Source organism: Sceloporus occidentalis, unplaced genomic scaffold (genome assembly GCF_023333645.1).
Source record: "Sceloporus occidentalis isolate IW3139 unplaced genomic scaffold, rSceOcc1.0.p SCAF_2, whole genome shotgun sequence".
NCBI classification, from domain to species: Eukaryota; Metazoa; Chordata; class Lepidosauria; order Squamata; family Phrynosomatidae; genus Sceloporus; species Sceloporus occidentalis.
The window spans coordinates 121,973,147-121,995,217 of NW_028316982.1; the positions used below are offsets into that span (position 1 = coordinate 121,973,147).

Genomic DNA, 22,071 nt, shown 5'->3' on the forward strand with positions numbered 1-22,071 from the left:
AGTGAGTTCAAGTTTGTCTTCAGTTGCAGGAAACTGATCACAGTATAAAAGCTCCCTCAAGCCTGATACAAATCAAGCAGTCTGACAATTTCTTCTAATGGCTACGTGCTGCCGCTGCCCATGATGTTTCTGAGGCTTAGTAGAATACTGATTGACAGGGGGAATCATTTCCCTCTGAATATATGTTTAAGATTAATTATAGTGACTGTGATTCTGTATCACCATCTTTGGTCCAAAACACACTGTAGTAATAAATCCAGTTTGAGACCACTTTAACTGCCCTGGCTCGGTGTTAGGAAATCCTGGGAATTCTAGTTGATTGTGGCACCTGAGCTCTCTGACCGAGAAAGCTAACTGTCTCACAAAGCCACAGTCTCCAGAATTCCAAAGGCAGTTAAAGTGGTCTCAAATTGGATTATTTCTGCAGTGTGTTTTGGACCTACTGTATATACTCATGGACAAGTCTAGAAATGTTAGCGAAAAAATTGACCCAAAACCCCTGAATTGACTTATCCACAGGTCAATGTAAGTTCCGCACTTTAACTCTTATTTAAAAGGAGTCATCCCCTGATGAAAGGCAAGAACGTGATCTGTTCTGGAAGCACTAACCTCTACTCTCTATTCTCTCTATTCTCTCACCCATCCAGTGTTTAGTGTGAGTGCAGTTATGCCTGCTGGAATTTTGTAAGTTCTTTGGCATTATTTTCCTTTGCTTCAGCCTTCAGATCTTTTGCCCCTAAGTTTTACCCTCGGCTCATATCATAATCCATAATTTTGGCCCCCAAAACTGCCTTCGACTTATACATGAGGTCAATTTAAAGTTGGGTATATACAGTACGTTACATAGCTAAGTAGCATTTCCTGATCTGATCTTCCAATATCCACATGCCAGGAAGCCGCTGCAGTGAGATACAGTGGTCTGTTCCCCTTGTTGTTTAGGAAGCATCTCACTGATGTTTCCCATCCAGTCCCATGAACAATCTCTAGCGTGACAGTCAGAAGCAGTGTCCCTGTTGCAGTTCTCCCTCGCACAAATGATTTTTAGTGCAAGGGAAACTGGGAATGTCAGTCTGAAGTCTGCTGATTGAAAGGGAACAGACCCATGCTCCTTGCAGTGGCTGTTACCCAGACTTCCTTACATTGTAGAAACTATGGCTTTAGAATAAGATACAACAAATCTAAAAGGAGACCCAGTCACAAATAAAAGAAATACTGCACCCGCAAATCAAAGGCGATAAAAACGGGAACGCCACATAACAGTGATATTTTATTAGCTTTCAAAACCTGAGATTTACAAAGAATAATTTAAATACAGTAAAATTATTAAATAAAAATAGGGGTTCCAGCCCCCACACATATATTATAAAACCTGTCTACTATTTAGAAAACAGTTAAATTGCTAAACAATATGTTACAAAAGTTCTTCATTTACAAGGGAACACCCATGTAAGTTAAAGCCCATCCCTATGTTTTCAGAGTTCAGAGTGTAAGACTTTGCAAAGTCTGTAAAGGGTAGTGAAAAGGCTTTCCGATATGAAAACAAATGGGGGACACCCCTGAGAATGAGAGAACCCGACAGTAAAACCACAGTCATAGCTCTATTGGCAAAATGTATTGGTTTCACATCACTTTAATTGTTCCGATCTCCCCCATGGAATTCTGGGAATTGTTTTTAATTAGCATTTTTAAAGAGCCTCCTTGTCCACATTTGCACCCTTTCTCATGATTAGTATCCCCAAATTTCCTCGAGAGGGAAACTATATTAAGTCTCTTGTCTATCTATATCAGATATAAGCAACTCCATCTGATGTTTTGGGCTACAACTCTCATTAACCTCACATATAAGCCATGTTCACTGTCTCTGATAGGATTTGTAGTCAAAACTTTCTGGAGGATGCCAAGTTGCCTAGACTTATTCTGTATAGTGCCTTGTACACTTATATCTTAGGACATCAGTTGTTTGTTTAAGTACATATGGCTAGAATACTGTCATTACTCTACAGGATCATACCTTAAGTGAGAAACCAGGGGTTCAGAGAGACTATGTTAATGCCAACATAAGTATGTATTGATGTGTCTGGGAGGAAGGCAAATACATTAATTAACCATATTAAAATACAGCATTCTTCTCAGAAGTTGCTGTGGGTTTGTACTTGCACTAAGCCAGAGCTAACAAAACCCTGGAATGTATATTTCCTTTGCAAACCAAACTTATTCATCTGAAAGCTACTGCTTAAAACAAAAATCCAGAACCTACAATGATTTAAAATGTTCTTCAGACAATAAACATTTAAGTTTGTACTAAATTCATTTCAAAACAAAATTAAAATGTCAGAAATGTGTTAACAGGTTAATGTTTCAAGTGAACATCAGATTAGTATTCTAATTCGTTTCAGTAGGATTTGCAATGGGCAACTTCCTTGTGGCTTGTGCCCCTTACCAAGAGACATTCTGCTCAGTGACATTCTGGGGGGACTTAGGCCTGTTACAGACTGCCAAAATAAAGCTGCTTGGGGTCTCTTTGGAGGTATGCTGTTTAAATGATGCATGGGTCCTAAGAATCCGGAAGCTGCACCAAAGCTGCACTCCGGTGCTTAGGAATGGAGTGTGGCTTTGGCGCGACCTCAAGACTCTTAGGACCCATGCATCATTTAAACAGCATACCTCCAAAGAGACCCGAAGCAGCTTTATTTTGGTAGTCTGTAACAGGCTTTAGATGTGGAGCATCTAGGCTCAGTCCCCTGTTTTCCTGTGAACTCACTGAGTTATCATGGACAAGTAGAACTGGCTTCACTGTTGTGAAACCAATCCAAGCTATGAGCATTTGAGTGAAAAGCATAATTTAAAAAATGAACATACTAGCTGGGGAATTTGGGGGATTTTAATCCCCAAACGTAACTTTTTCAAGGTCTGTTCTTAGGAACACCAATGAAACAACATGCAATTTGGAAGTGGTGCTTTGGTAACTTAGCAGAGCTGCAAACCTCTCAGATGATAATGGCAAAATCACTTGGAGGTTGAAAATATCTTTGGCTGGCCCTTTGGATAACTCACAGTTTCTCGGTCTTAATTTCATGTATGTTGGAACTGTCCTTCTGCCATGGTTTAAAGGATATGAACTAAAAAGGGTAAAAGTACAATTTACATTATGAGACAGTCAACTATTTCAACAAGGTTCCTTGTATCTAAATATTTGTTTCGCTCTTCTTTTAGTAGATACTAGGGTGCTGTCAGACTCCCAGAAACCACTCCTGCTCCAGGATTTTTCCTTTTACTTGCCATCAAACCTGTTTCCAGGTTTTCAGGATCACTGACAATCCAGAGAAAACTGAGGTCATTTAACTCTCATAGAAAGTAATAAGGCTATACAGCTCCCTTAAATCCCATTGAGTGCAATGGATACTGGTAGTTTCGTTTTTAAGATGGCACCAACCGTTAAGACATTGTGAACTCATTTTAAAACTGTATCAGAAAAACTACTGGTGTAGTATAATACTGATTCCTGGTGATACTGTAATCTGTAGATTATAAAGACTGCCAAAATGTTAGATATTGTTGCTGTTTTTCCACAGAAGAGTCGTTGTGTTGTTCACAGTGATGCTTGCAGAATTCTGCTTCAGACAAAATGGTGTGAGTGATAACCATTAAATCTATGAGAATTAGAAAAAGTCACTTCTAAACAAGAAGCATCAGCTCCAAGACAAGACTTGGTGTTTAAATGCACTTGGCTCAGTTCCCATGATTTAAGCATATTGGTCAACATCATGCTTCAAGAAAAGCCTCCATTCTCATTTAGGAGGGTAGTAACTTTTGAAATGGACTCCATTCATGTGGGATTCAATCCAAGGAATGTACTCTGTGACCCTGGTGTAGACTCCTGGCTTCTCTTTTTCAGCACAGCCTTCGCCCCAGCTGACTATACCATATAGCATCAGCCTACCATTGGACTCACAGATGAGGGGACCACCAGAATCTCCCTGAAAAGGCAAAACATAGGAATTATGGTTAGTACTTCCAAACTGTTATCAGTATAAGTGAGGCCAAGTCAAGAGCTTGATGTGAGTTGAAGAGGTAGGTGCATTTAAAGAGATGAAAGTCACACATCTAACAAATTCGGGTATTATTTTTTAACATGATCCATGAGATAGGATGTTCTATGATACTATGGCCTGTTTATGGAATGCCCTCAACTTGTAGGCTTGATGGGCGTCAACACTGGTTTCTTTTAATCACCAAATTATAGCAGTCTTTTCTTTTCTTCTATGTAAGGGCCCAAACAGATAGGCCAAAATAAAGCTGCTTTGGATCACTTTGGAGGTACGCTGTTTAAATCACACATACATCTTAAGAGTCCAGAAGCTGTGCCAAAGCTGCACTCTAGTTCTTAGGACTGGAGCGTGGCTTTGCTGCAGCTTCCGGCCTTTTAGGATGCATGCATCATTTAAACAGCCTACCTCCAAAGTGACCCGAAGCAGCTTTATCTTGGCCTGTCTGTTCAGGCCCTAAATTATTTATTGTTTTTATCTAGAATTGTATTCAATTGTTTATATTGCAACACCTTATTGCAATATAAGGTGTTGGTGATGACCTATAAAGCCCTAAATGGCTTGGGCCCAGGATACCTGAAGGACCGCCTCTCCCCATACATTCCGTCCCGCACCCTCAGAACATCTGGGCAGCAACTACTTAGGGTTCCCGGGGCCAGGCTTGTCTCCACTACCAGGAAGACATTTTCCATCGCCGCCCTGGCCCTTTGGAACACGCTGCCCATAGAGCTCCGCTCGGCCACCTCCCTGGCCCAATTTAAAAAGGATCTGAAGACCTTCCTTTTTGGCAATGCATTCCCCGATTAAGATGTCCTACGGACCTCCTTCCTCTTCACTGGCAAGAGGACTGGCTAACTCGGGGCTTTTCTGTTTTTTATTGTAATGTTTTTGATGGTTTAATGTAATGTTTTTAAAGTGTTGTAAACCGCCCTGATCTGAGGAAGGGCGGTATATAAATAAAATTTTTATTTATTATTTATTTATATTGTTTTAATTGAATGATTCTCTAAGCTCTCATGATAGCAGATGAGATAGAAATATTTTAATAAATAAACTTTATTACATTGACTCCTTTTCTACAATAATGAGGCTCAGTGACAGCAGCTTCAACACTGGCATCAAGGAGCCCATCATCACCACACTACTAAGGCACAAGAGAACTGAGTCAACCCAGCAGAATAACCCTGTGCTTCTTGCTGCTCAAATGGACAGCTCAACTGCAAGCCAGTCATGGGGGGAGGATGGAATTAAATTCAATAAAGCATTCTAAATATGCATTGTTGTTGTATGCTTTCAAGTCACTTCCGACTTATGGTAACCCTCAGGCAAACCTTTCATGGGTTTTTTAGGCAAATGCCAGGGGGGGTGTTGCCATTGCTATTTTCGGAGACTGAGAGAGTGTGACTTGTTCAAGGTCACCCAGTGGGTTTCTTGGTGCAGTGAGGATTTGAATCTTGGTCTCCAGAGTCGTAGTCCAACACTCAAACCACTACTCCATGCTGGCTCTCTACATATGCATTAGGGAGAAGTATTTTGATCACATAGGCCCCACAGAGACAGGCCAAAATAAAACTGCTTCGGGTCACTTTGGAGGTATGCTGTTTAAATGATGCATGCGTCCTAAGAGTCCAGACGTGGTGCCAAAGCCACACTCTAGTCCTTAGGACTGGAGTGTGGTTTTGGCGCAGCTTCTGGTCTCTTAAGATATGTGTGTCATTTAAACAGCATACCTCCAAAGTGACCCGAAACAGCTTTATTTTGGCCTGTCTGTATGCGCCCACAGATTGCATTTGCCATGCCATTCCAAATGACACATAAGGAAACTTACTTTGCATGAATCAGTCTTCCAGTCTTGACCGCCAGCGCAGAGCATATTGCCATTCACTGTGTGGCCTTCATAGTACTTCTGACACTTGGATTGAGATATCAGGTTCACATTAGTTGATTTTAGTATCCTCGAATAGAAAATGCCAGCTGTAAACAAAAGACAAACATTTGTATGAGACCCTTCTCAATGAAACCTGCTGTTCTCTGCTTCATAGAGTCAAAATGGAGGAAAAATTTCTGAGTCTGCCTTATTGAGTCTGTACTTCTAAGCCTCACTTTAGTGGATAACACCACATCAAATACATGACTGATTTTCCAAAGTTAATTCTAAACACAGAATATTCATTTCTTCGTATAGAACAGAAGGTAGAGGAGACAAGTTTCTTACGTATTCTCAGAATATATAACACATATTGCTATATATAACATATATAAAACATATCTCCAAAGAGTGTCATTCACACATACCATACAGATAGCGTTGTTTTGAAAAGACAGGAATGGAAAAAGCAACCACTTACTCTTATTTTCTTTTCCATAGCCAGAAACTTCACATTCAAAATTTTCACCCAGTTGTAAGTTTTGAGGTGGCAAACAGATGGTTTTGACAACGTGTGACTCTTCTGCGCACTGGCCAGTGGATGATTTGATCCTTATTAGGGCTAAAGAAGAATAAATATGTATGTTATACAGAGTGTTTTCCACCATTAGATCTGATTAAACCCAGAATAATAAATACTTGGAGACATGTATTCCAACTGCTTATCCAGACAATTGCACATATTTTATTTATATAACTGCATTTGCTCCTTAAACAATAATTTAGATGGTAAGATTCAATACAGATTAAGACAGCAAAGGCCTCTCTTTCATTTACTGTTCTATGCTCAGTAAACCAAGTGGTTTGGATTCAGAAGATTTAATTACACTTTGAACAGATCTGTTAAAACAAATACAACCTAAGTTTAGTTGTGACTAGTTAAGTCCTATTGACCTTAATGGATGTATTCTTTTTTGCTGTGGGCCTTTCAAGTTGTTTTAACTTAGGGGACCCTATGATGACTATCATGGGGTTTTCTTGGCAAGATTTATCTATGTCTCTCTCTGAGGCTAAGAGAATGTAAGGTGACTCAGTGGGTGTCCAAAGCCAGCAGAGTTTTGAACCTTGGTCTTCAGATTCTTAGTCCAATGCTCAAACCACTACACCATGGTGGCTATGCAAAGTGCGGTTAAACCTAGATCCAACCCACTGTTAATAACATTAAAAATATCAATTGACTTTGTAATGTGTATCTTTGGTCCCCACGTTTTTGTATGCCCAGTTGTAGAATCACCATAGTTGCAGATGAGGTACCCTACCAAGTTGTTGAAGGTACTTAATACACTGATAACAGTGTACTTAAATCACCCAGGAAGAATTGTTTTTGAACTACTAGTCCCAGCACTGTCTCCATGAACATATCTTGGCAGTCTCTGGCTTCTGGAAATTCAAGCACTTTCCAGAAATATGACAAATTGTCTTATCTGTCTCTCAGAACAAACTTGCCTCTCAAGTCCCAGTTTTGGGGAAAAGGCGAGGTATAAATAAAATGTATTGCCATCATTCACACAATAATTTCATAAAAATACTCTGCTCTTCTTTCAAAATTGCTAGTGAATGCCCAGAACTAGTGTAGGGAAAGAAGGGGAGCCCTTTCACACCTCTGTTTTCCAATACTCTTTTCTGCCAAGATGTGAATGAAATAAGTATATCAGAATATGTAAAAAGAGCCAGAGTGATATAGTGGTTTGGGTATTAGACTAGGACTTTGGCAGGCCAGGATTTGAACTCCCACCCAGCCATGGAAACCTGCTGGGTGATCTTGGGCAGGTAACACTTTCTCACCCAATGGCAAACCTCTTCCAAACAAGTCTTGTCAAGAAAACCCATGATAGGTTTGCCTTTGTTGTGATGGTGGTGGTGGTGGTGATGTGTCTATAAGTAAATTCTGATGTATGGTGAATGTAAGGTAACCCTATCGCAGACTGAGAGTGTGTGAATTGCCCAAGGCCCCCTAATGGGTTTTCATGGCTAAGCAGGAATTCGAACTCTGGTCTCCAGAAACATAACCCAACACTCAATCCACTATGCTATGATGACTCCTGGGTTTATCTTAGAGTTGTTCTAAGTTGGGAATGTATTGAAGGCACACAAGAGCAATGTAAAATGATCTATTGTAGGCATTTTTCCACTTAAGTGCACCCTTATTTTGCAATGCCAATGACTTTCTAGGAAAATTTTCATATGTCATCTTACCAATGTCATTATCGTAGTCCATTCTTCTTTCTGAAAACCTCTCATGAGTGATAAGCCTATCAACATCAAATCTTTGCTCCTTTACATCAGTAACATTCACTGCGGACTTTCCGAGAAAAACAGTTAACTTGGATGTATCGGTGCTGAAAAGAATGGGGAAAAAATAAAGTAAAAAATCAAACCACGAATTCCAGGAAAATGTCTACCAAACTTTTTTTTGCAGTCCCATTTACTGCTCTCTTATGGTCATGTTCACTGTTCTCTCCTTAATTCTGTATCTTTATTAATATACATAATTTATACTGTGCTTGACTTTTTTCTTATTTGGACTTCATAACACTTTATTAGGAGACAAAAGGGATACATGTACCAGCCCTTTAAAACCCATAAATATATTTTAAAACATTTCATTCTGATCCAGATAAAAGTAGAAATATAGCCACAAAAATGTGATTCTAAATTGTGAAACTCTTCAGATCAACTAATTCTCTACATCCCACATTTAAGTGTGTGTGTGTGTGTGTGTGTGTGAGAGAGAGAGAGAGAGAGAGAGAGAGAGAGAGAGAGAGAGAGAGAGAAGACATGCTTGTAAGTACACAATACTGGATTACAAAGAGAACTGTAAAGCAAATGGGTTTATGCCTTGGGGCTCAGGCCGCACCTCTACCATGAAACCAGAGTCTTGTGCATGTAATTTGTTATTTAATTTCAATGCTTTGCCTGTCTAGAAAATAGGTTTCTGCTCACCATTTTGTTGTTGTATGCCTTCACGTTGTTTCTGACTTATGGTGAACCTACAGTGAATTTACCATGGGGTTTTCCTGGCAATATTAGTTCAGAGGGGTTGCGTTTGCCTTCCTCTGAGCCTGAGAGACTGTGACTTGCCCAACGTCATCCAGTTGGTTTCTATGGTTGAGCAGGGATTTAATTCCTGATCTCCAGAGTCATAGTCCAATACTCACACCATTACACCATGCTGGCTCTCTCTCAGATTGTATTTAGGAGAATACTATTATGTTCAGGAGAACCTTATACTCAGGTTCTTGGACAAGATACCTGCCTTTCAGCCTCATCAGGGGCCCATTCACACTACACAATTAAAGTGCTATTATTCCACTAACTGCTATAGCTCCATCCTATAGAATCTTGGGGTTTGTTGTTTGGGGAAGCTCTGGGGGAGTTCTCCAGCTGAGAAATCTGTATATCACTCCCTAAACTGTAAATCCCAGGATTCCATAAGATGGCACCCTTTCAATTAAAATGGAATCACAGCACTATAATTCTTTAGTGTGGGCCCGGTTTAATTTTTATGGAATGTGACTGGCCATACTTGCCACAACAGACATTTTGAAAATGGACATGCCCTATGACAGCCATTTTATAACAGCACTTGTGACATTTCTCAAAATTTCAAATGTCCAACAGCCCCAAAGCCTGAAGATCCCAGAATATGATCATAAGCATATGGGTTGTGTGCTCATCAATGAACATTTATTTGGATCTACTTCTACTTCCCTGGATGTTGACTAAAGAACACCCACCTAGAAATGAAGAAAGTTGATAATATAGTACTTACCCCCTTTCAAAACAATGTGCTGCTGTAAGGACCCAGCATGGATCGATGAGACTACCACCACAAATGAAATTATTGTAACCACCTTTCCTAGACTGGAAGATGGTTGCTATCCAAGGCTGAGACTCAATGGCTGCCTTACGCCCACCCACAATCTTAAAGGTCCTGCCGAGGCTCCTCTGGCCGCATGTTGATTCTGTGAAAGACAGAAAAAAGCCCCAAGGTTTTTACCCAACAAATAACATAACAGTACAACAGATTGCTACTCCCTGCTATTTCTTCAAATTATAAACTAGGTTCCAGAGCATAAAAATTTGCTGCTTTTTGAAGGTACCATGATTTTTAGATTCACAGTATCTGGCACTCTGCAAAGGTAACAACTTACTTTTTATGCATGTAGGTATATCACATGGTGTCTCGGAGGTTCGATATCCTTTCCTAACATAACACCATGGTTTGGACTGGCCATCTGGATTTCTGGAAAACAGAACATTGCCTTCAGAGAGACTGATCTTCAGTAATAGCAGAAACCACCTGCAGCATTTGGCAAAGGCTCTTCAAATTAACAAACAGCAGAACTAGGCTTCACAAACAGATTGCAGTGCAAACTAGTTGGAATAAATTCATCAAGAGAGATGCAACCTAATTTTGTGTGGTTTGTACAATAGAAGTTTTTTTTAAAATCATAATATATATGCTAATCAGTTGATGCCTATGTTATCACCTAACCACAGTTTGCAATTAACTGTTGTTACAGTCATTGCCATTGCCTGTAGTGTGTATACTGAACTCCTTCACCTTTTAGAACTCATTCTTCACTCTTCCCACCATAATCTTTATATCACACACATACTCACCTCTAACTGATGAAATAAAACCACACAATGAAGTAGACTGTATTCATGAAAGTCTGTGGCACAATACATTTGGTATTCTCTAAGGCGCCACAGATCTACATTTTCTTGAAACAGACACATCTGTTATGAATAATGGCTACTATTCTGTATCAACTACTTAGTCGAATTTGTTGTTGTTGTTGTTGTGTACCTTCAATTCATTTCCAACCTACCCTTTCACATGGTACTGAGTGTGTGTGAATTACTCAAGGTCACCCAGTGGGGTTTCCCTGGTCAAGCTGGGAATCAAACCCTTATCTCCAGAGTCATAGTCCAATGCTTACACCACTACACCATGCTGACTCTCTAGTTAAGTATATTTAGCTAAATAACCTCTCCTGCCTGATCCCTAACCATGCAGATGTGATGGAAATATCATTCATCTGTGTTCTGATTGCCAGTAAAATGGATCTCCTTCCCCCTCATGCAACTAATGTCAGGTAAAGTAAGTTGGAAACGGTTCCGTATTCACAGTCACTACTTAACCACATGGGACGAAGGAGGTTAATTCCCTAGTTATGTGTACTTAATTAAGTTAAGTAGTTACATTAAGTATACCTAACTAAGGGGCTGGACAGACTGGCAGAAATGGGCGGCAAGACGCCGCCCCTTTCTGTCCTGGAAGCAGTCTGTGGCAACCACATGCTGCGGCCTGCACATGGCTCAAAAAGAAGCCCCAAAAAGCCTCAAAAAAGGGCTTCTTTTTGCATCTGAGAACAGGAGCCATAATGCCATGGTGCGACATTATGACGTGCCTTGTGCGCCATGCCATTTGAGCACTGCACATGGCAGACATCATCATAGTGCACCCCGTGTAAACGGAGGTGTGCCAAGATGGTGCCTGCAGCGCGTGGTAGGGTTTGGGAGCATGTGAGCTCTCAGCCCTACTGCAACCCCAGTTCGGGCCCAGGCCAGCACAAAGTGCTGGTCTGTCCAGGTCCTAAGTAGCTGATACAGAATACTAGCCAATCCTTATCAGTCTCAATAAAGAAGGTAGAAATTAATCCCTAGCAGTTTTGACAAAGACCTGGTTATTCAGAAGAATATATATCATAGCCAATATTTTTGAAGAATGTGCCAAATTCTACTGGCAGCTTCAGGGAGGACAGAGACAAATGTGTTGAACATAAGTGGTGCCATGGTTTTATACTCTGTGGCATTTCATTTACCTGCAGTAGTTGTGTTTTCCTAATCCAAGCTCCATAGCATCCTGCCTGGCTTCATTGTAAGGCCATCTCCGTAGCATAGGAGAATTCCAATCCAGGCATCTTTCATTATTTTCATTCATCGACACAGTCCCTCTGTAGTCTTCCCCATTGCCAGTATAACAGGGACTTTCATTATCTGAAGGGCAAACAAGATTATTTTCAGTGCTGATTGCCAACTAGTCATTTATTACTGTGTGTGTCAGGCACACTTGCCTTTTTTATACCATTTCTCAACTTCCAAAGTGGTCTACATACAGATATTTAATACATGCTCATAAAATGTCAAAGTCTAGTTGGTCACGTTTAAGATATTCAGTTCTATTGAATCAATAATAAGGTCTGTTACAACTAACAAATTCCTTAAATGGCAGTACAAATTATTTTTTTAAATCACCAATGCGCACATAAAGAATGTGAAGCAGTCGGGGAAAATAGTGACAGTTCTAAGTCTGCAGAAAGATATAGGAAAAACAATTTTCACTCAGTTAGGGGAGCCCTCTCACTTGGAAGGGTGTTCTATTTTGTTAAGCAAGAAGGCTTAAACTTTTTAAATGCTTCAGCATTAGAATATTACGATCCAAGCTGGAGGATACATACATTATCTGTCTGTATTCATGGTGGAGAGAAATGAGAATGCCCATAAAGCAAGATGGACATTATGTCCAGCATTAACCATCTAAGGGAGCAAAACAAGATGAAACTGAGCACCTCTTTACTGTCCTTAGGTGAGAAGAGGCAAGGGGGGCTTTAAGCACTCATATATCTTTAATACCAAGAGGGAAATCCCATAGGTGTAACCAAGCATTATTTCTCAAGGTCAATACAAACTTTTAGCACACACTTCACATGCAGAAACTTGAATTAAAGTGGAAAAAACCCACAAAAGCATTTTTTTTCCACACGACGTTCAGGGTTAATCCAAACAGAGATTAGAAATAACCCGCAAAAGTGGGTAGATTTCAAAGAAAGTTAGCGTCAACGAGAAATAACACGACATTAATCCAAATGCAAAGTCGACAAAACCTGTTCCTTTTTACTTTCAGGAACTGCCCAAAAAGTAAAAAGGAGTGTGTTTTGTTGACTTCGCATTTGGATTAATGTCATGTTATTTTTCATTGATGCCAATGCATCTGAAAAACAACCCGCAAAAGTGGATTTTAAAATCCCATTTCTGTACGGGATTTAACCAGTTTGCCTCCAATTTGCCTCCATGTGATAAAGTCTTTAGTGATATGGTGGCAGTTATATGTGTGTGACAAAACCCCTTTTGACAAGTCATAAGTGGCAGAAAATGCTAGCTCAGATGCAGGAACTTTGGGATCTCTCGCTATTTCATATAGGACTGAATTTTTAGTCACAGTTAATTTTTACTGAGTTGTATTCATTTGCTTGCCCTCTATCAAACAGATAAATGGAATACCTTGTCTTTAGAACAACAGAACAGAGAGGTGAGACAGTGGGCATTCAAGGGTAATCAAATGAAGTGAGAGCCAGTGTGGTTTAGCAATTTGAGTTTTGGACTAGGAGTCACAGAGTCCAGGGTTCAAATCCCCACTCAACAATGGAAAGCCACCAGGCAACCCTGGTCAAGTCACCCTCTCTCAGTCTGAGAGGAAGGCAATGGCAAACCTAGGCCTGTTACAGGCTGCCAAAATAAAGCTGCTTGGGGTCTCTTTGGAGGTATGCTGTTTAAATGATGCATGGGTCCTAAGAATCCGGAAGCTGCACCAAAGCTGCACTCCAGTGCTTAGGAATGGAGTGTGGTTTGGCGCGACCTCCGGACTCTTAGGACCCATGCGTCATTTAAATAGCCTACCTCCAAAGAGACTGAAGCAGCTTTATTTTGGCAGTCTGTAACAGGCCCTACTCTTAATAAGTCTGGCCAAGAAAACCCAGAGTCAGTCTGAAGGCAGATAAGAACAAAAAAATCATACCTATTTCGCAGTGATCTCCACTATATCCTTCAGGGCATAAGCAGCGTTTCATTCGAGAAAAGAGGTAGTAGGTGATGCACGTTCCTCCATTGAAACAGTTGCAACCTGTAAACAAGACATTCCAAGAAAGGTAGATAAGTACTTTATATAAAATTCAAAGCCATGTGATATGTGTTATACAACATTCACTTTGTACACCAAATATCACGTTACATGCAAATAACAAATAACAAAATCTAGTGGCCCCATCAAACCAACAGGTAACAACAAGCAGTTTGGCACTTGGTCAAACAGGAATTTTCAGTTGGCAAGAAAAAAATTTGGAAAGATTTCTTTACCTTTATGTTCATATTTTGTTTTGCTTCCTAGCTTGTGTTTTGTCAGCCAATGGTGAGACTAAGAGAGAAACAATAACAGAAAACAAGTTATTCTAAAGGAAGTATTGAGAAGGTGTAGCAGCAGCTTCTCAACCACATTCCCTCCATTTGACTTCTTCATGCATTAAATGTGAGAAGGTGGTCCATTCTAAACCTGGGAAACTTCCATTGGTGATTATAAGGAAGGACAGACAGAAGGGCCTAGAAGAATCAAGGGCTTGGAAATGTGAGATGAGGAAAGAGAGATGAGGCAACTAGAAAAGTTAGAACTAGAAGACATGCTCAAGTGCAATGAAGGGAAGAGAAGAATGTTAGAGGAAGAAATGGAGAAAGAGGAAGAAAGGGCACATGTGACTAGAAGATGCAGAGTCCAGGAAGAATGGAATTCACAAATAAACAAATTGCTATCAAATAAATTTAAAAAACGATTTGGCCATTTATGGCAAGTGCTAAAACAGAGTCATAGCAGAGAATGTTATGTGTACAACAGTAAACAAACAAACCAAAAGGCAAAGGGGGCTAAAAATAGGTTTGGACCAAGGGCAAAAGGGGAAGCTTTGCATTAATGGTCAAAAATGGAAATCAACTCAAGCAGCTGTCAACTGGAATAGCCGCTAGTTGCAAAACTTACTGATGCTCCAGCTGGGACAAGAACACTCAGCATTACAGAGATGATGATGAGTAACTTCATTGTGTTGGCTAAGAGCTTCCTATTTTCAGTGGTTTTCTTCAGTTCTTTGGTTCTTCTTTTCTGTTGGTTTCTAAAAAAGGAGGAAAAAGTTCATGCTTGTAATATGGGGCAAGAACTGAGCTATATTTTTTCTCTCCATTTCATAACTTGATAATCTTTGCAGTTTAGGATGATATGCTAACAAGCAAAGCTTCTTTGCTCTTTTATATCCGTTCTGAGCTGTAAAGCGAACTAGACAGTGGATCTCAATCTTTTAATTGAAGACCATCAACAGAAAGTCTGTTGGTCCCAAACCCACTTGGCAGTCCCAAGAGCTGCCTTGTTCCCTCATGATGCCTTCCATCCAACTTGCTGTGGCAAGCCTAGCAACAAACTCACAAGGCTTTACTGGCCTACAAGGATGGCCACATTATAGGAATAATCATTCGATTATGAGCATAATAATCAGAACTGGAGGTAGATGTTCAATTTTTTCCAAAGAGATGACATGATTGTTGCCAGCAGTTTCTACAAGCAGGTTTTCAAGGTTCAAAAATCTGCAACACCTGTCTCAATATAGGTGGCAACAGGTGAAAATAAATGTACACTGAAGCAACAATGCCCATCACTTTTTCATCTAGATTTAGTTCTGAGGAGGCATGCAAAAGAGTGTGATGGACATAAAGAAATACTTGCAAGCATATTGTGGTTTCTTAAACCATTTTGTAATTCCTGGTGATTGCTATGCTCTGTCATCATTTGGTGGAACTCACTCAGGGGCTCATTCACAATACAGAATTATATAGTACTGTAATTCCACTTTAGCTGCATGGTTCTTTCCCATGCAATTCTGGTATTGTCAGTTTAGAGATGGATATTTATAATTCAGAAAGCCAGAATGGAATAGTGTTTTAGGTGTTGTGCCATGACTCTGGAGACCTAGGTTAAAATCCCTGCTCAGCTATGGAAACCGATTGGATGAACTTGAGCAAATCACACTCTCTCAGCCTCAGAAGAAGGCAAAGGCAAACCCCCCTCTGAACAAATCTTGAGAAGAAAGCCCCATGAGAGATTCACCGTAGGGTCGCCATAAGTCAGAAATGGCTTGAAGGAACACAGCACCAAAAAATTTAAAATCCTCAGACAGAGCACTTCAGTACCTCACCAAACTACAAACCCCAGGATTCATTGGATGGAACCATGGCAGTTAAAATAGAACCATGATGCTATTATTCTGTATCAATCAATCATAGAATCATAGAATCATAGAATCTTAGAGTTGGAAGAGACCACTAGGGCCATCCAGTCCAACCCCCTGCCATGCAGGAAATCCAAATCAAAGCATCCCTGACAGATGGCCATCCAGCCTCTGTTTAAAGACCTCCAAGGAAGGAGACTCTATCACCTTCCGAGGAAGTGCATTCCACTGTCGAACAGCCCTTACTGTCAGGAAGTTCCTCCTAATGTTCAGGTGGAATCTCTTTTGCTGTAGCTTGCATCCATTGTTCCGGGTCCTGTTCTCTGGAGCAGCAGAAAACAAGCTTGCTCCCTCCTCAATATGACATCCTTTCAAATATTTAAACAGGGCTATCATATCACCTCTTAACCTTCTTTTCTCCAGGCTAAACATCCCCAGCTCCCTAAGTCGTTCCTCATAGGGCATGGTCTCCAGACCCTTCACCATTTTTGTCGCCCTCCTTTGGACACGCTCCAGTTTCTCAATGTCCTTTTTGAATTGTGGCGCCCAATCAATCAATCAATCAATCAATCAAAGCCTTTATTGGAGTCAACAGACCTCCAACTATTATCCTGTAGTGTGAATGGCCCCTGGGATTTAGTTCTGAGGAGGCATGCAAAAGAGTAGGATAGACATAAAGAAATACTTGTAAGCATATTATGGTCTTTTAAACCATTTTGTATTTCCTGGTGATTAGCAATTTGTTAATTTGATTACAAAGTATAGATAATGAAAATGTATTTAAAAGTCTATGTGTGTTTGAAACTTACATGGCAGAGACGTTTTTGTTACAAAATGTATCAACACACTGAATTCAAGGCTGCTCATTACAAGCTAATTCTTAAACTCCGGAAAGAGATGAACAAATCTTAGTAACGCCTGGGGTTATTTCATTCCTGCATGTAGCGACAAAGAGGAATGTTTCAGCAAGGCATTGTGAAACAATATCATGTTTCTGTTGCCAAATTAGGTTGACACACTAAACTAACCCTATCCTGATTTAGGCAACCCTTTTGTTGAAAGTGAGAATTCGAATAAGAAAAGGCTTATGGAGGCTTGGAGATCAGTTCCAAACGATTCATCCTCAGTTTGTAATATATGCAAAGTTACTTAAAGAGGAAAACAGAATGGAATAAGAAATATAAAGCAGCTTGTCACTCCTGCTATTCTATTCACTGTTACTTTTGTGAAAATGGCTTACGCTCACATTGTGTTCAAGGTACGTCTGCTGTTTTCTGCGGCAATGCCTAGTCTACACACCTGTCAACAGTAGGCGGTCATTGTTGAGTGTTTTGATAAACTCTTTAGGTTAAGAGGCAGGAACTTGTTTACTCACAAGTAAATCCTACTGACTTCAGTGCAGTTCATTCCCTGGTATGCACTTGCATAGGTTTCATTCTATTCTCCGTACTGTTTAATATCTATATGAAGCTACTGTGAAAATTCATCAGGAGCACAGAAAATGAGTGTCATCAACATGTTGACACCCAACTCTTTCTCCTTGTCATCAGACTCAGGTGAGGCTGAACAGGTGCTAAACTGGTGTTTGGATGTTGCAATGGTACCCAGGCTACAGAATGCCCTCCGCATGGAGAAGGAACTGGTGGTGATGCTTTTGGGCCCTAAGGTTCATGCTCTGACAAGAATACAGGTCTTGATATACACTGATCTATATTTTAAAACCATATTAGATGATTTTAAACTATTTTATAACATCCTGAATAATCTTCAATTGTCTTATTTAAAATCGTTTTGTTGTCCAAGCCCCACTCTGTAATCTTTTGATATAAACATTTTAATTAAAAAAATGAAATAGTATGCTTAAAACTACAGCTTAAGGACACAATTCTATGCATACTTAATTTGCAACTAAATGCCTCTTAACATTATAGTGCAAACTTCCCATTAAACATAAACATGCATAGAACCCAGCCTCAAGATCATTACATTAGGAGCAGAATTTCTGGGAATCCAAAAAACTTCATGGCTACATCCTGTTTTGGCTGGCAAGATGGCCTGTTACAGACTGCCAAAATAAAGCTGCTTCGAGTCTCTTTGGAGGTATGCTGTTTAAATGATGCATGGGTCCTAAGACTCCGGAAGCTGCACCAAAGCTGCACTCCAGTGCTTAGGAATGGAGTGTGGCTTTGGCGCGGCCTCCGGACTCTTAGGACCCATGCATCATTTAAACAGCATACCTCCAAAGAGACCCCAAGCAGCTTTATTTTGGCAGTCTGTAACAGGCCATTATATCAAGGCTTATTTTGTCCGCTGTGATTTGTGGGGCTTATTCCGATGGTCATCATCCTGCTGGTTGCTCTTTCCCTCTGGCTTTACCAGGTACGCTCCAGTCCTCTTAGCTACTAACATTTTAGGGAGTCCTTCTCCCAGTCTGATTTCAATTAATTATTTTATTGCTATGAAGTCCTTCCTGGCAGAAACTGGCTAAGTCTCTGCAACTGGCCGCATGATAGAGAAGTGGCAACGGCAGATTTCTCATTGCTTTTACTATAACTGTCCCCATGTCATGCCTCTTTGTTGGATTCTGTTTCAGGTAAATCAGGAGGAGTGGTTCCTCTTTGAATGTAACTGGGGCAGTGTGCAACCAGCAGGGGCCCTTTCACACTACTAATTTATAATGGGCAGATCCTATTTTAATGGCCATGGCTGCATCCTATAGACCTGAGCTTTGTAAACTGGTAAGGCACTGAAGCGCTCTGGCTGAGAATTCTAAATGCTCCTCCCAAAACTACAAACCCCAGGATTCCACAAGACAGAATCAGGGCAATTAAAGAGTAATAACTGTGTATTGCGAAAGGGCCCCAGGCTACACTCTCCTGACCATTTCCCAGCGATGTCAATCCAGGCTTTGGCTCTGCCTGCAATGCAGATGATGGCAGGTTGCATGTGTGCTCCATTGCACATTGAACCCAATCTACCCAGTACTACCATAAAGAAATATCAAACCAACGCTGCCGCCAACACCTTGCTGGTCTGAATTGGTGTACAAGACTGAAGTGCTTCTGAAATCCAAGCTCAGGTTTTTAAAAAGCTGCAAAATGCCATGAAATTTAAAGGACAGGGCTAAGACTGTCGTCCCAAGATTGATGCAAGGTTTTGTTTCCTTTCCTTTGTGTCTTGGCTGGCATGCAAGAGCACTTAGCTCACTAAACTGGACCCCACTGGCAAAGAAGCAGCAAAATGCAGAAGGAAATAAAGAAAGCAGCTTTAGTGCCTTCATGCACAATTAATAATTAAAATAATGGCGAACAAGCACTGTGTATTAAAAGAAGTCCACTTAAAGTTAAAATAGAGCCAGCATGGTGTAATGGTCTGAGTGTTGGACTAGCAGTGTTGCCAACAAGCCTCGAAGATAATTCCCCAAACGTTTGGCCAAAACTCACCAAATCCCCCCCATATCTCACCAAATATTGTCAAAATACCAAAATTACCATTAAAACCAAGCACCAAAGGCTCTGAAAAGTACCCATTTTGGTGTGAAAGTCACCAGATTGGCAACACTGTCAGGGTTCAATTCCTTGTTTAGCCACAAAGTCCACTGGGTGACCTTGGGCAAGTCACATGCTCTCAGCCTCAGGGGAAGGCAATGGCAAACCTCCTCTGAACAAATCAAAAAAGCCATGCTAGGTTCGCGTTAGGATCACCATAAGTCAGAAACAACTTGAAAGCACACAGCTTTCAATAATAGGAATGTAAATAAAAAGCAATCTTTCCTTCAACGTAATACTGTTTTCTGCCTCTAAAACAGGGTCAAGATCACAATAGACAGTAGACTATAATACTTTGAAATAGGAAAAGATTTAACAAATGGAAGTATTAAAAAGCCAAAAAGTATTTTAAAAACTCAAAAGTACAAAAAGATACCAGAGAAACATTGTAGTGCATGGTTGCACTCCCATCATTTACATTTGCACTATAACATTTGAATTTATGCCTCAAGCACCTGCATATTACTTCTATAAATAATAAGACACACACATGTTGCTTCAGGCGCCACGGTGAGTATTCCCTGCTTAAGAAAACCCTACAAAATTCATGGGGTTGCCATAAGTCAAAAGCAACTTGAAGGCACACACATGTGCGTTGCTTCAGGCACTTTTACTTTATAGCAACTTTATGCAACATAATACAGTTGTCTGCAAGTCACAAAGGATGGAGCATACTATTATTCTATAATGACCAAGCTTATTTGTTTAAGGGGGAAAACTCTAGATTTTGTCAGGTTCTTATACATACACAGCCAAGCGTCTTAGAAAGAGATATTAATTGTACTGAAAACGACTAAAACTGCTTGGAGATGAATGGAAACAGAATGAAGTCTTTTGGCTCTTGCAGTCACTAACTGGGCTCTTTCAAAAATGCTCTTGGGCAAGCTTAATGTTTAATATAACTCATCATTATATATAGTATAATATAATAAAATCTTAATATAATTAAGATTTAAAAGTTTTACACTTACCAATTGAACAACAGTGCCAAAAGTGTGCTGTATTCTGTACAGTTGCGGCAGCAACACAAGACTCAGCTCCCTTGGTTTTCTAGCTATGTGAACACTGCTCACTTTCTGCCTGTTTTGCAGAGGAAATCTCTTCTCTATATAAACCCTCAGCCTGAGCTCTGATTGGTTGATTGTCGCCTATGATGCATTCCAGCTTGATGACAAGTATGATACTGCTCCACATCGCATGAAGCTGTGTGCCACTAGGAGAACTCAGGGGGGAAAAGCAGGCATTTAACTCTTTGCAAACAATGGTCTCTTAAATGACTCAATGGGGAATTCTGAGGTGCTGTGGACTGTAGTCTCACTACAGAAAAGTGCACAATACAATCACAGAATCCTAGAGCTGGAAGAGACTACAAAAGCCATCCAGTCCAAGCCCCTGCCATGCAGGAAGACACCACCAAAGCCCTCCCAACAGATGGCCCTCCAGCCTCTCTTTAAAAACCTCCCAAGAAGGAGATTCCACCACTCTCCGAGACAGTGATTTCCACTGTCGAACAGCAGTTACTGTCAAGAAGTTCTTCCTAATGCTGAAGTGGGATCTCAAGTCAATAGTTGCTGTTTGGCCTATTTGGAGATAGAACTTCATGTAGCACATTTTCTGAAGACTTTGATTGGTCATTTTGGAAAAGTAAAGATATAGTATATCCTTTGCTGGAAGAGGAAATGGATACTTAGTACGAAAGCAATATGGTCAAGGGCAATAACAGACATGTTAACTAATGCTTTCACACTGATCATAGAATCACAGAATCATAGAGCTGGAAGAGACCACAAGGGCCATCCAGTCCAACCCCCTCCCATGCAGGAAATCTCAATCAAAGCATACTTCATTCACTGTGTATGTGTTGTGTACCTTCAAGTCATTTCTGACTTATGGCAATCAATCCTCAGGCAAACCTATCATAGCAAAATTTGTACTGAGGAGGTTTGCCATTGTCTTCCCCTGAGGCTGAGAGCATGCGACTTGCCCAGTGGCTTTCATGGCTGAGCTGGGAATTGAACCCTTATCTCCATAGTTGTAGTGCAATGCTCAAATCACTACACCACGCCAATTCCCCACTATTACATTAGCCATAGGTTAAACCTCATACAGAAGACTGGATATGACCAAAAGAAGGGAGGGCACCCCTTTAGGAAAGAACATGGGAACTGACTGTTCTGCAGATTTATTCCATTTCTATGCTGACTTTCTCCCAGAAAGGGAAGGTGGCCAACAGATAAAATCATTTTTAAAAGTTTGCAATAAAAATTTTAAAATAATTAAAACCATATAGGTAAAAGCAATATAAAATTACAGAAATATTTTATATGGGGAAATATGGTCTTTCATATAGTCTGGACCTGGGCTGGATGAGGGAAAACAGACTCAGGCTGAATCCAGAGAAAACGGAAGTACTCGTGATAGGTTCCCCAGGTCCAGGTGTGGAGGTTTGTCCACCTGTCCTTGATGGGGTCACGCTCCCCCTAAAGGACTCTGTTCGC

At 40.4% G+C, this 22,071-nt stretch overlaps 1 protein-coding gene across 1 annotated transcript; it reads right to left on the bottom strand.

Annotated features, from left to right (window-relative positions):
- Positions 1-2,618: 2,618 nt before the first annotated feature.
- On the bottom strand, positions 2,619-20,624 carry PLAU (plasminogen activator, urokinase). The gene is made up of 11 exons (XM_089507928.1): positions 20,545-20,624; positions 14,789-14,918; positions 14,119-14,176; positions 13,781-13,885; positions 11,808-11,982; positions 10,128-10,219; positions 9,746-9,938; positions 8,170-8,312; positions 6,395-6,535; positions 5,875-6,020; positions 2,619-3,977 (listed from the first exon to the last, which is right to left on the bottom strand). The coding sequence occupies exons 2-11, from the start codon at positions 14,846-14,848 to the stop codon at positions 3,789-3,791; spliced, it is 1,302 nt and encodes a 433-aa protein (XP_089364054.1). The 5' UTR covers positions 14,849-14,918; positions 20,545-20,624; the 3' UTR covers positions 2,619-3,788.
- Between the last annotated feature and the right edge of the window lie 1,447 nt (positions 20,625-22,071).

Coding starts and splice junctions, on each gene's coding strand:
- PLAU (XM_089507928.1), bottom strand. CDS start 14,848: ATGAAGTTACTCATCATCATCTCTGTAATGCTGAGTGTTCTTGTCCCA. Junction 14,177..14,788: donor TTGTCCCAGCTGGAGCATCA/GTAAGTTTTGCA, acceptor TTTCTCTCTTAG/TCTCACCATTGGCTGACAAA. Junction 13,886..14,118: donor AACAAAATATGAACATAAAG/GTAAAGAAATCT, acceptor TCTTGTTTACAG/GTTGCAACTGTTTCAATGGA.